Source organism: Anas platyrhynchos, chromosome 1 (genome assembly GCF_047663525.1).
Source record: "Anas platyrhynchos isolate ZD024472 breed Pekin duck chromosome 1, IASCAAS_PekinDuck_T2T, whole genome shotgun sequence".
In the NCBI taxonomy this organism is placed as follows: Eukaryota; Metazoa; Chordata; class Aves; order Anseriformes; family Anatidae; genus Anas; species Anas platyrhynchos.
The window spans coordinates 66,200,757-66,215,619 of record NC_092587.1 but is presented as its reverse complement, the minus strand read 5'-3'; the positions used below and the strand labels follow the sequence as shown (position 1 = coordinate 66,215,619).

The 14,863-nt window shown below is 41.6% G+C and overlaps 1 protein-coding gene across 3 annotated transcripts in view; it reads right to left on the bottom strand.

Annotated features, from left to right (window-relative positions):
• Positions 1 to 14,863, bottom strand: part of PTPRO (protein tyrosine phosphatase receptor type O) — a 202,132-nt gene that overhangs the window by 155,267 nt on the left and 32,002 nt on the right. The window contains exon 1 of one of the 3 annotated variants that reach the window (XM_027461872.3): positions 926 to 1,444. The exons of 1 other annotated variant lie outside the window; for it this stretch is intronic. In XM_027461872.3, the coding sequence (XP_027317673.1) occupies positions 926 to 1,126 (201 nt within the window). In that variant the 5' untranslated portion in view covers positions 1,127 to 1,444. Of the gene's footprint in view, positions 1 to 925; positions 1,445 to 14,863 lie in introns of those variants that run through there. One more of the 3 variants, XM_027461926.3, reaches the window with a different exon arrangement.

Here is a 14,863-nt window from a genome sequence, read left to right as displayed (position 1 = left end):
ATAGTTCTGTCAATGCAACGTCAATTTTAGGAGTGACACCACTGCTGTTCTAGGACATGATCCTGCAAACTCTTATTCGCACAGGGAGCCCTGCTGATTTCCACAGAACACGCACACTTGTAAGAGACCAAAAAGTCAGGTCCTTAGCTGCAGAGCTTTCCTTAGCAGTGACTGACAAATATACAACAAAGTTTTTAGCAGAGCAGAATACCGTGGCTTGGGGCAATGCTGCTGACAATCAGTACTGGCCTGGGCGTTTTCTTTCAGAAGTTACACGAAGCATATTAAATATGATTAAGGAACCATTAAAAGATCGACCACGTAAAGATAATAATAATATTTTTTTAAAAAATCACGAGAAACGAAGCTCGCCGTATTAAGCAGAACTTTGAAAAATTGACGCGCCCAGCAGATGGGCAGAGCCCGACCGCAGCACCCCGGAAAGCGGCGTTAAATCCTGCAACAGCCGAGCAAGCGGCCCCCCCGCCTTTGTCAGCGCCTTCCTCACGATGCTTCTGCCGGGGGGGGACGCCGCCGCCGCCCCTAGGAGCCCGAGGGGGGCGCCCGCCGCGCCGGGCTGGCTCCGTGGCGGCCCCGCGGTGCTGAAGGACAGCTCGGGGCGCACCGGGAAACTCGGGGGGCGGCGGCTTTCGGGGGTGGGGGGGCTCGGCTTCAGGCAGCCCGAGGGGTTGGGGGGTTCGCCCTCGGGGGCACGGCTGGGAGGGTTGTTCGTCCGTCGGGGCGCGCAGCGAGGGGCGGCACCGCCTGCGCTGCCCCTGCCCCCCCCCAGCCCCCCTCGGGAGCACAAAGCGCGGACGATCGGGGCCGAGCCCCTGCCTCCGCGGAGCCGCCGAGCACACAAAGGCGGCCCGGGGGGGTGGTGGGGGGCGTGTGGGGGGCGCCCCCTCCCCTTCCCGGCACTTACCTTCAGCAGCACAAAGAGCCAGAGGAGGCAGGAGCGGGCCCCCGGCCCCCCCTGGGCTCCCCGCCGGCGGCGGCCGGGCATCGGGGGGCGGCCGGCCGGGGGGGGCTGCTGCTCCTCTGCCCCCCGGCCCCCCGCCTCTGTCCCTCGGCTGCCTCTGCCCGGCTCCGAGCCGTGCCCGGCAATGGCGAATTGCGGCAGCATCAGGCGGCCGGCGGCGGCGCCGACCTCCCCGCCGAGCGGCGCATCCTGCCGCCCCCCGCCCTTTTATTTGGGATTTGCGGCGGGGGGAGGAGGAGGAGGAGGAGGAGGAGAGGGAGGAGGAGGAAGAAGAGGCGGCGGTGCCGGCAGCGGGGGGGTGTCTCTCCTCCCTCACAGGAGTTTTGGCGATCTCGCCGCTGCACGGGAAGGGGTGGGGAGAGCCGCCCGCCCGGCCCGGCACCGCGGTCCCCACCCGATGAAAGGCGACCCCCTGGGGCTGGGAGCCCCCAGCCGCCGCCCTCGCTCCTCTCGCGCCTCCCTTGCCTTCCCCGCCCCCAGAGAAAGCGGGCAAAGCCGTACACGCACTCCCTGCCCAACCTCTTCTTTCCGTCCCCCCCCCGCCAGCGGGGGACAGAAATGCCGGGGTACGGAGCCAGCCGCTCTTCCTGGGCACCCCCAGCCCCGCACGGGGGTCCCGGAGCTGCAGCCAGCACCCGGTTACCAGCGGCACACACAGGGGTTGGAAACAACGAGGTTCAAATCTGAGCCTGCAAGGGGTGTGGGGGGTAATGCCTCGTCCTATCCCATCAGGTGCTCAGGACCAGCGGTTACACAGGCACACAGAGAAAACTGAGACCACGTCCCTCCATCCTCAGTTGCTCGTTCGGGGCTATCTATAACCATGAGGATGGCCAATCTATTCCTCTTTGCAAGAATCTTGCTTAGTAAGACATCCCCAGAGCAACAACAACAACAAAAAAAAACATACTCCACCACTAATATCAGGATGGTCTTTCTAGAATCAAAACCTTACATCAGCAGCTTTTTGTTACTGACTGCTCTCTCACTCCCACCAGTATACATCTTCGGTGCAGCTGTCTGAGCTATTACCAATACCGATCTGAGCACAATAGGACCATACATTCTATAAAGCTGCATCTGGGGCACTGTATTTCAAAGCAACTTCAGATCCAGGTGTAGATCCACGACCTGTAATATTGGGCCACCACTTATCCTTAACACATACACACACACACACACACAAAAATAAAAAATAAAAAATGTCTGAAAAAATTTCAAGTTTGTTTTCAAAATTTTTAAGCCATTAAGGCAAGATGTATGTTACTGTGTTAGTGCAGGAATGTCCTTTAGACTGAGCAACAACAAAGTTGTTTTCTAACATTGTTAATAAATCAGATGATAATGAATTAATGTTTCAGGAGACCTGTCTGGCTTACACGTGGCATATTTTTGATTTTCATGTAATTTAGATCTTCAGTCAACAGAAGCTGGATTTCAAAGTAGCCAAAGGCAGAGAGGGATGTGCTTATTTTCCACTGAAATGTGCCCTTAAGCAGTGATTTGCCACACTTGATGAGGATTAATCCAGAAAATTAAAGAGAAATTTAGGTCCTGGGTAACTACTGGCACAAAGCCCAAAATCACAGCTCCAGAAGGAAAACGCTATTCATATCTTCATTTACAAGCTGGGGACAGAAAAAGACCTTCTCCATACTACCAGTGAAGGACATGGGCCTCTCATGGGTAGCTGTCACTCATTTTGTGTTTGGAGTATTATCTGAAATTGGTACGCAAAAGGTTAACCATTGATAAATTTTCCTTCAGTGCACACAGGTTTAGGATGAAGAGCGAGGTTATCTGAAAGACAGGGGAGTGAATTTCTTTAGGAAATTAAGATTGCCATCAGCACTCAAGAGCTGTAGATTGAACTTTAGGCTAGGGACTTTTTGTTTACTAAGTAAAATAAGTTTTGACATTAAGATCATACTTTATGCAATCTTCCTTCTCCAATATTCCATCCAATTATGATATTCAAGTGCTAAAATTATAATGGATTTTTTTTTTTCTTTTTAAGTATCTTAGTCTTCAGTCTTGTTTGAATACAGTATAGCATTGACTCTCAGAAAACACTATCTGAATCAGAGTTAAAAAGTGAATGATAACTGAAAGAAATAGTGTTTCTGGAAGGAAAACTTTGATAAAAGGCTGAGATACTAAGACAAGTTTTGTTGTGGCAGTAAAGAGAAATACAGCCAAGACAATACAAGAATCATATCCTTTTTTAAATTATGGGGGCCTGGGGTACCCAATCTTTAAAAAAAAAAAAAAAAAAGGTGCTTTGGAAAATTTGGGTATTGGAACAGAATCCTTCAAAAAATAGTTAAGATGTTTTCTGCTAAGTAAGGTCAGGATTGTGTTAGACATGGGCAGTAGGACTGTTTCTGCCAAGGGAAGCCTACAGCTAAGTAGGCAAAGGAGATATATGTGAGTGAAGCTAACAAGCAGACCTTAGCTTGCTGGAGAAGCTGGTTCCAGGCTTTTTCAACAGATGAAACCTGGGAAGTTACACCAAGCAAGTCTTGTGAATGCAGGAAGGTAGGATCTGAAGGAGGAGCAAAAGAAGTTGTTCTTTTCTGAATATGAGGTGTGAAAAATAAACACATGGGAGGGAAAAAAAGAAAAAGGAACAGCAGAACAGCAAAAAGGAGGACAAGCTTATTTTTTTCTAGCATCTAAAGAAGAACAGCAAGCCTTATTAATAAAACAACAAAGCTATAAAAATGAGACTGAGATATCTTCCATTTACTCAAGGAATAAGAAATAGGGCAACACGTGAGTGTTTGTAAGCAGTCAGTAAATGAAAGACACTGATACAAGGTCATTCCAGAAGCTCCAGAAGACCTCCAAGGCCTTATCCACCAGTCAAACACACACCAACAAGCCAAAAGGCTCCCTAAGGCTCTACGAACCATTGCATTGCCCCAGAGGGAAAAGAAGGAAGGATTCAGCAGCAACTGAATACTTTGCAAATTAATCTGGATTTTCTTTATTTGAATGAAAAACTTGCAAACAGTCAAAAGATAGCAGAGAAGTGCTCAAATGGGAAACCCATTTTGGAGGCAAACATGGTTTGTTTTTAAGCAAAATACGGTGTTTTGGGCTATTTGGCCTAAAACGATTTTTTTCCCCAGAACTTATCATAGGTCCCATGTAGCATTATAACAAGAATATGGCAAAAAGCAGGCCAGAGCATGCTGCATTATGAGCATTTCTTCTTCTTCTATTTTCCCTCTGTGGATGTTACAAGCATATACTTGGAAGTCTTCCTAATTTTTCAGGGACTATGATGTATGCTGCGGTGGCATTAGAGCAGGTTTAAGGGACTTTGTTTCGCTCTAAATCCACCTGGCAGAATTATGGTGAAACAGAATTTGGAGCACAGGGACCTAGCAGTAAGGTGCATAACAAAGTGTTATGAGGCAGCTGAAATTCCCAGAGTCCTGTCTGTGCTCACTAGATTTACTGTAAAATCTGACGATGAATTATTTTGTGATGTGCAGTATGCAGGAACATGATAAAGATATTTCAAGGTATTACAGGATGCAGATCGCTAGAAGACAAAAATCGTTAAAATAAAATCCTCCTGCATTTTAAGAGCACCACCTACAAGCAGGACTCCACATCACAGATACTTTGTCAAGAGCTTCTCAAGGAGCTTTCATGACCACTTGAAGGTTGTGCTAGTGACAATGCTAGAGCCCTACCTTCAAATTAAAGACCCAGTGAATTAAAACATCTGTAGTTGCTCATACTCGCTGACTTAATGAATGTAACAGCCTAACTGAATCAGCATTATAAATCACCCTAGCTTATTAGAGAAACATAAAATTAAGCTATTTCCTTTGTTCATGCATTTATAAGAAGTGTTCCTACTTGTAACTTACATGGACTTACTGTCAAGTTTACAGTAAATTCTCCCCTTGCCTCTGAAAATCCCAAAGTAAAACTCAGATCTACCAAGTTTGGTTGGCTGAGGGGGAAAAGCTGTGAATTGTGAGATTTTTTCTCAGCTGCAGTATAAGCCATGATTTATATGAAGCTTTACAGGCCTCAGCAAGTCTAGATAAACATGGCATGAAATGAGGTTTATAAAAAAAAAAAATAGAGTAGAAGTCATCCTAGAAGTTTTGAAGCAAAGCTCTTTTTCAGTGGCAAGTGTTTTTATGAGACAAAAAAGCGTGGATCCTTCTTAAAAATAGATTTTCACCCAAAGTCCTTGCATTTCAGTGACAACAATGGATAAAATGATAAACAAGTGCAAGGGTGGCTGGAATAGTGTTCATATGTTGCCACTTAGACATTGAAGTGCAAATTTATCTTAGCTTTCTTTTTGAAAAGTACAGGCCCTATGACTTTTGAAAGTATGTCCCACAGTCCCCCTAACAAACAAGTTGACAGCTTTTTAAGATTTGTCTTTTCATAACAAGAATGATTGACACACTTCAAACATACAACCTGAACAGCTTCCAAATGCTTATTAGTCTTTCAACACAGAGCAATGAACTGTACCACAAAAGGTCATTAAAAAAATCAAAAGTCTCTTTGGCACTGAATCTCTTCCTTCATAAATAAGTTTATAAAAATGTTTTCTCTGATACTTCCTTCATTTAACACTGTGCAATATTCACAGAAACAATGTATGGAATTAACTGCTTTTGCAGAAGGTTAGTAGACGCAAAAGTCAGTAAGACTGTTTGAACATTTAAATTGATGCTACAGAATGCCTGAGAAATTTCTGCGAGCTGAGTTTTAGATTAAGAAAAAAAAACATTCATATGTATTTATGTTTTTTTGTGATCTATTTAATATTTGATCAACCCTGCCTGTTATCAGTAAATGGCTTTTTCTTATAGTTCTTCAAGTCTCAATAGATATAGTTAATTAAAAAAACAATTCTACTGTTTCCAATTGTGCTTATTTTGTATTACTGCCTGTATATTTCCTTCCAGATATAGCTGAATTCTCCATGATCTGAGCAGGTCAAGGGCACATTCACACTAGAGAAAGAGGGAGCTTGGGAATTTCTGGCTGTCATTAACACCCTTATGAGAAAACTGAAAAACAAAAACAATAGTCAAGTGATCTTTTCTGCTTAAGATGAATTAATCTTACTGAGGATTACCCCAATCCTCCTCTGCTTTAATATTGCAGAACCATCCAGGTTCTTTATCTCCCCCCAGAAAAACTGGAAGGAAAAATGTCCAAAAGAAAGACTGGATCCTGACTCGTTCCAGTCAGCCACAGACTTTAGTACCTTTCTCCTCTAAAATATACTGACTGCCTCTGACACTCAGAGGCTCTATTGATTCACAGAAATCTGAGTCATACTTACAGGAAACATTTCTCTCCCCAGAAATTTACAATAGGAGCTGCAATTTTGCACAGATAACATCCTACTTTTTCTTTCCTGGCATCTATGCTAAAATATTTTCCTTGTCTTCATGGGGTTACCATATCTCGATATAAATGTGTACGCCTTAAATCAGTGCCTTTTCTCTCCCATTTCCCAAGCAACCTCAACAAGCAGCCTTGTCTCATTAGCGATATTTCTTTCCTACACAAAGATAACAACATTAGCTCCTGCGTACTACCTTCCAACCACAGGTATCAAAGCATTTTGCTGTGAAATAAGAATAGCTGCTCCCCTCACCTTGCAGATGAGGGAAGCATATAGCTCATACAGCTTAGAATCAGAAGGCTATGATCAGAAGCATCTCAAAGATCTACCTCAACACCAAAGAAAAAAGAAAGATCTTGTGAGGTCTGCAGTCATATTTGTTATGTCTATTCAGCAGGATTCACCTGCACATTAAATCCAAATTAAGACACAAGAACTGTTTCATTTACTGTGGTGCAGTGCCCTGTTTGACCCGCTACCAGTCTGTGGTCCTGCAGCATCACCCGCACTGCTGCCTTACTCCCGGGGTCCTTGTACATGGGGTAAGCATCGCTGGCCCAGCAGGACACCAGCACTGACCACATTGCCAGCATGCTCTTCATCACCACTTTGCAGTGAGACACCCTGCAGAAAAACAGGTCTCTCAGCACCTTCCCTACGCTGCATGAAAATCCCAGCCAATCAATCAGGCAACAACACGCGACTAAAGCAATCGGTCACACACTTTGATTAATCATGCCAATTACTGGGTACTCAGAGTAAACAATTTCAAATGCAGCCCACTGTGGAAAATGGGCCTGCAGCTATGTAGGGATGGGTCAAGTTGCTTTAAATCATATATTTATTCATAAAAATCCCATTCCATTCACAAATAATTCACTTCCTAGGGGGTGAATTTCATTCAAAGAAGAGAAAAAAGAGTTTTGGCAAATCTGTTATTCGCACAGTCAGGTATTTTAACTTCAGCTGCAGAAATCACTGAGGAAAGCAGGTTATAGCAGGATGCAGGAGAGTTTTACATATTATCTGGGAATAGGAGGAAAATCTGTAGATTTACCGGGTAATACAAAATGCTTTCTATTTAAATTCACTCTTTAAAATTTTAAGACCTCAGGGGGTCAGAAAATATAAAACACAAATGATATAATAGAGGATTCTTTTTTCCATTTTTGCATTTTCTATACATTATGTGTGGGCTTGTTCCAGAGTATTTGGAAAAATGTCCAACCTTGGGAAGGAAACAAAATCGGTTTTGATTATGTAAACATTAAAACAATCTCCACAGAATTTCCTCTCCATTTTGATGCCCACTACACACCTACTTAGAAGGTCTTAAGAAGTCTGCTTTCCTTTCTCTTGATCATCTCTCAGAAAACATATGCAGTCATCCAGTTTACATAAATTAGCACATTAATATGCCAGATACATCAATTATGAACTTATCACACACTCAAACTAATGGGAGTTGCATTATTGACTTCAGCAGACATAGGATGCCTCATTTACTTTCTTTTTTGGAAGGTAATTTAATAGAGATGGATATGATGAGTCAGCAAACTTTTTTCTCCTAGCTTGACTTTCACTTCTAGGAATCCTACACAGCTCATACATCACATTCCCATGTCAGCCCTTTTGCCTCAGACTGCAGCCTATGGCCTGCTGTCCCTACCTTGACATGTTCGGCAGTCCCTTAAATCAGAAGGGAGCTAGCAGACCTGAGTGAGTCAGTCAGGTCACTCTGCAGAGTAAATTAGGAGCAGCAGAGCCCTTGGTTGCTGCCTTCAGCTGAAAACAGTACCAACTCTCCCTGACAGTGCAGCTGAAATCACAAAGGGGGCGGGCATGAGTCCCCTGAGCTTATTTGTGACATTGTCACCACTTGGGCCAGCAGTGCCCGCCTGTATGGGCGTTCAGTCTCCACTCAGCCCTGCCAGACAGATGCCAGGCAGCTTTGCTTACACAACACCAAGGGGATGACACCGCAGGTGACAGCTGTGCCTAGACCATTAGTTGTTTCAATATGGCCCAAACCATATGGTTTGGAAAAACATTTGCAAACAACCTTTTTGACTAATGGTGGAGGAGGGCAGAGGCTGAGAGCTCACGGCAGCGACACTGACCTGGGTGAAGAGAAACCGAGGGCGGAGCCAACAGAGCCTAACAAAATGTCCCCAGCCACCACCCATGTGGTCTTTACAAGGTAGTGTTAACCATACCAAAATGTGGAGAAAGTTTGTGCTTCAGAGGTTGTCAGTCTCCAGTGGAGTTGGCAGAAAAAAAAAAAAAAAATCCAGCACTCTCAGTGCTCTGCAGAAGAGTTCCTGCATTAGCTTAGCCAAGGTTATCAAATCCATGACAAATATGGGGTTCACTTTCTTATGCTTCCAGGCGACCCACAAATCTCAAAGTGCCAAATGAGCTAAATTGCTATGAAATTAGAGTCATATAAAACTACATGCAACAATAAAACCCAGAACAATCTTCATTTCCATGGCATTTTTGTCATAATTAAAAATATTCATAGAGCTGTACAAAGCATGAAATTACCTTGGCATTTCCATATCATAGAGTAGAACCTTGGCGTCAGCTCCGGGTGAAAATCTGGGGCCCCGGGAGGCTGCACATGACACATCAAACAGGCATCTACAGAGCTGCTCAAGTACACGCTGAATGCTTTGTAAAACCAGAGGCAGCTACAAAGTGGCTGGAGTGGTCCGATGCTTTTGGACAAGACAGCTCTGACATTTTCTGTCAGCTTAGGAAATCTACACAAAGCAGGAGGTAGATCAATAGCGTAGAAAATATCAAAATGACATTATGGGGACTTTGACAGAAGTAATGTGTTTACAAGCATAATAGTTTAAGCTGCAGTAATTAAATGTGGAGCTTTACGCAGAATGTGCATGGAAACAGCCCCTCTGAAGTAGGTTGCCAGCAGACATGACCCAAATACATACATGGGGCTAGAAAACACTGATAAAGGCATTTTCATATATTGATTCTCAGAACCTAAGTGTAACCAGAAGCAACAAATAAAAGTAGCTTATAAAGGGTGAGACTGATGAGTTCTGATAAACCTTGCATCTTCTATTCAGCAAATGAAGTGAAAACATGGAATTCCCCATATAAAGTGATGTGAGAAGGGCTTTCTGACAACAGTCTACTCTGTTAGAGCATCACATTTCTCTAACAAATGTATCCCCTAGTCATTGAAATCATTTATAGAAGAAAATACCATTTATTCAGTGACTAAAAAAACAAGTCCATGAAATTCATGAAAATAATTTGTGCATGTGCTAAGAATACGTCAGCTCAGGTTCACATCTATTTCTAACCCATCTTGTCTTGGGCAGGCCACCTCAAAATCTCATTAGCTGTTGCTCCAGGAATTTCATTCAGGCCTGCTTCTAACTTGGGTAGCTTGTTGACCTTGGACATCTTGGAGTTAAGAGGACTCCATGATTTCATTGGAATCAGAAAGTGGCCAGTAGAAAGGTAGAGAAACATGCTGGTGTTCAGAACAATGAGACAAAAGTTTAAGTAAGTCTTGTTGCAAATATTTGACCATGAAAGTCCTTTTGGAAGGATGCACATTAAGAAACCCTCAGTCTCTGTCCCATCACTGAGTGAAACAAGTGATGTTTTAATACCAAGGTGGATTTGAATGCATTGCCATCAAAGTAATTAGATTTGACAGAGATAAGAAATGGGATCCTGTTATATATGGCAACACACTTTATGACAAAAATCTCTGTGTGCCAGAAAAAAAATAACAAATATAATGAAGTCAACTGGAACTCCTGTGGAAAAGAAAATAAAACTAAGACGATAGACAATGCTCACATGAAAACAAGGACACAGATTTTCAGGATAATTTGCAAGGTACTCTAAGACTCAGAGACTTATCAGTGAGATTTCTGACTACCATCCTCATGAGATTTATCTATCCAACCTGAATCAACGTATCTCATCATTTTAAGGTGCAATATTGATTCAAGTAGTCAGCAGGACAGAAATTGGAAAGGACAAGTTTGTTACTGCACTGGCAAAAAAATCTTCGTTGCAACAATGTGAAAAAATGCTGTACTCTGTAGCTGCAAAGGCTCAACTTGCAGCTTGAAAATTCCTGTTTGCTTCTCAAAGTGTCCCAAGCAGAGTGGACATTGAAGAAACTCAAGACAGTTGTATTCTTATCACTAGATAGGAGTTAAAGGTAGAAATTATTTTTTTGAAAAAGGAGATTGGACAGCAGTGTACAAGGAAATTAATAGAAAAAAATTACTGCTAAGGTCATTAACCATGCAGAATACATGTAGGTGTACATTTATGTTGATGCTTAATATCAGAGTCCTTGACACCCCTCAAAAACAAACAAACAAACAAACAAACCAACAAAAAAAAAAAAAAAACACAAAACAAACAAAAAAATACAGTTAAGAGTCTGCTGGAAAGCCTGAAGAGAAAGCAGAACCCCAGACCAGCAGCAACACATTCAGTCCTCCAAATTTCAGATGAGACAGTGGCATTGCAATAGCCTGATATGGTACCAGACAGTACAGAAGCATAGCAGTTTGAATTCTTGATATCAGCCATAATGAGCTGATGAAGTACTTTCTTTTATCTCCCCTCCCCATATACAGAAATATAGGAATCCAAAATACCTCTTAGAAAATGAAAAACAGAGTCTTGCAAAAGAGAGTAACCATCTTTCTCTTTTGTGGTTACCAGTGCGATACCTGGTTACCTGGGCATGGCTGCACAAATATTGTTGCCTTCTGTGGATTTGGTACTTTCAACACATTTGCACTTATATTTTGGCCTTCTTTCCCCCTTGCTTTAAGTAAGCTGACCTACTTAATCACTTCATTCTGCAGCTCCACTGAGTACCACTTATTAGTGCCTGTTAATGTCAAAACATCCTGCAACTATTATTTTTTTTTTTTTCAGGCATTTTTCCTGCACTTGTGAAGCTAAATAAAATCATCAGCTGTTTACAACATTAGTAACCAGCTATTCGTAGTGCTTTACATGCAAGTCTGTAAACTATTATAACACTCATATTTAGTATGAGCTCTCCAATAAACCTGAAGTATTTGAATGTTAACATCAGTGCAATCAAATTATTTTAATTGTCAGAAAAAAATGCATAAAATTAAAGCAATATCAGATTACACTTTGTTTTCATACACTTTGCCAAGAAATATTTTGACTTTCATTTGAGTATTGCAAAGAGCTCCACAATATTAATTAAGAGTTACGATCTCTCTCCATAACAGGAAAATATTACTATCTCCATTAAACAGATAGGTAAGCCGAAGTCAAACTGTGTTTAATGACTTGCCTGACTCAATGACAAATCCAGGAAGAGAGCCAAGAAGTTCACTTTCCCAGTTCCTTCTGCTTTATCACTGAAAAACAGTCTCTGACTTCGGGGAAGCATTGCTCTGGTTAAGCATGCATGAGCCATCTCAGTGTGTGGTTTTGGTTAGGAACATAAGCAAAATTCTCTGCATTTCCCTTTTGGTCATATATGAGGAAAAGCTCCATCAAGGCATGTTCCAATTAATACAGGAAGACGGTCAATAAAATATGTTGACATCAAAGCTCACATTTGCTGATAGTGTATACCATCTCATTAAATGGAAAGAATTAATTATAACAGTTTATCAATGTCAAGTTCTGAAATAGAAGCTCCCAAAGCAACAAATGCATCATTGCACCTTGTTTGATCTAATTCTCCTTTGCTGACAAAGTCAAATATGAATGTGCCAATGTTTATGAACTATAAAGCTTTTCTAAATCCATGCATTATTGTTTGACTGTATTTTGCTAAAGTAAAAATCAATACAAGTGCAGCACATTAAATTAAACTAGCTATAAGCTATATAGTACGTATGTAATACTCAGGACATCAGTGGTAGCCTTCTGAATAAATTAGTGTCTCACAGCAGAATTAATTAAATTGGTATCAGAGATAACTCTATTGCTTAATATTCTGCAGTGAGTAAGGAAAACCCTTCAATGAATTTAAGATCCCCTCAGGAATATGAATATCACTGGAAACTAGCAGCAGCTAAAGTACATCTGTGCAAACTCAGTAAGATTTAAGATTATCACTGAGTTGGTGGGACATCTATTAATTCCTGCTGCTCAGGTTAGTCTACAGTTTGGGAGGGACATTCAGAGATGTGCCTCTGAAATAAGAGGAATGGGACAAGGACATATGCTAGATTATTTGAAACAAATGGAAAAATAATATATACAAGTGTATGGATGCACTACCCATTCACCAAGAACTATGAAAACTGACAACAGTTGCACAAACTTTCACACAGCTGTATCTGTAGTGTCCCCCAGGACCTTCGTTATGAGCAAAAATGACACTGAACATTGAGCATAGTCCTCCATATAGAATTACAGTATGGCTGAGGTTGGAAGGGACCTCTGGGTCTATCTGGTCCAACCCTTGCTCAAGCAGGGACACACAGAGCAGGTTGCCCAGGAACATGTCCAGGAAACTTTTGTAGATCTCCAAGGAAGGAGACCCCACAGCCTTTCTGGGCAACCTGTGCCAGTGCTTCATCATGCATACAGTAAAGAAGTGCTTCCACATCACTGAAAAGAGGTCTGAAGTAATCTAATAATTTTTTACCTTGTTTATTAGAATAAAGGAGTGGAGGAATATGGTTGAAATGAATTAAAACAAACAAACAAAACAAAATAAAATAAAATAAAAAGAGCACCACACTCCTGAACTGAAGCCTGGTTGGACTGCTACAAAGAAAATTACCAAGCTGTAATTTATTTTTACTTCCTTTATAGACAGAAACACTGCAGCAGCTTCACAGCAGCATTTGTTAATGCTACATCCTGTCCTCTCCTCTTTACCCATATTACTCCACATCTATACTGCAGTGGACAAAATGCAGAAGCAGCCACTATAGTAAGGGTAGACATGCTCAGCATCTTCACTCTTCATTTGTCTCCCATAGGATTCCATTTTATACCTAACAATCCACTTGTTTCTCCCACAGTCCTAACCAGTATGTACCAAGTACATTTACTTGACAGAAAAGGTTGGGGAAGGGCTGGCAGGTGTACATAGTTTGATGGCTCCACCTCAAGATTAAACAAAAGAGAAAAGAACAGGAAGAGAGACCAGATACAAGCAAAAGGAAAGGCTATTTTTGATTTTGCATTTCCACAACTGTATGTCACTACATGTCCACCACTGTAAATTACATTATAATGACATTTCCTAAATATCATTTTTTTCATAAACCTGGAGTTCCAGTTTCTTTACACTCATGATCAAGGAGCTGGTGTACAACTGACAATTTACAGGGCATATCATCAAACCATAATCCTGGGGATGAGACAAAATCCAACTCATTAAATTTATTTTGTACTTTGACATTTAAATATGGAATAATTCTATAAGGGAAATGGAAGCTGAGGAAATCTTGAGATAGCTGCCTGAGCTACAAGACTCTCACCAAGTCTGAAACTATTTGGGTCCAGGGATTTAGCTGTGTCTGTCTCTGGTCTTCATCAAACATTGATAGCTGGAGAAATGAGGTTGGCATATGTTCCTTCACAGGTATTTGTATAAACAAAACTTCAAGCAGGTGCAAGTGCCAGAGCAATGAGAGTTTAAGACAGTGTCTGTGTGGAAATTATTTAGATTATTACTTTACTTGTTTAACATCTTCCTGCATTCTTTTTTATTCATAACAACCTCACTGCAATTTATTATCATTTTTGTATTACAGAGCAGTTGCATTAACATGGTAGTAGTAGGCAAGTATGCAATTCTGCCCGTTGTTCAGCTTCAAACCCACTGTTCTGATCCTCTAATTACATAAAATACATTGAATAGGACACAAAAGATGAGATCCCCTAAACTATAAACTTCAGAAAAAGAACATGAAGACATCAGAGAGCAGCAGTGCTGATTTCCTTCCACCCCAGTTAAAGAAATTCTTTTTCTTTTTATTGTAGTTTAATCCCTCCACCCCATCTCCACCTCCAAGCACTGCAATTCTCTACTCCAGCATCTCAGCAAGTTCCTCCTATACCTCTTGTCTCTGCCACACGGAATTATGCAGAGTACAGACAGAACAGTACTGCGGAAGGTAACCCTTCATCATTAATCCACTGATGGGGTTCAATAGTATCTTGAGCGGACTTGAAAAAAGTTTTCTGAAACATTGCCACTCTGTGGCATTTGGAAGTATAACATGCATACCTTTCTATAGCTGTAAAATCTGCTTTTAACTTTTATGACACATGACATTACCAAGAGAAAGATTTCTGGTAAAGAAATAGGCCTAACAAAGAAAGTAATAATAAATAAATAAAGAAACACCACCAACAAAATCACAATAATCTTCATATGCTTCAACAAAAAAGACCAGTTTATATGAAGTTTTAAATTGAAACATTACACAAATGTGTGCATCAAATACGACATTATCAGA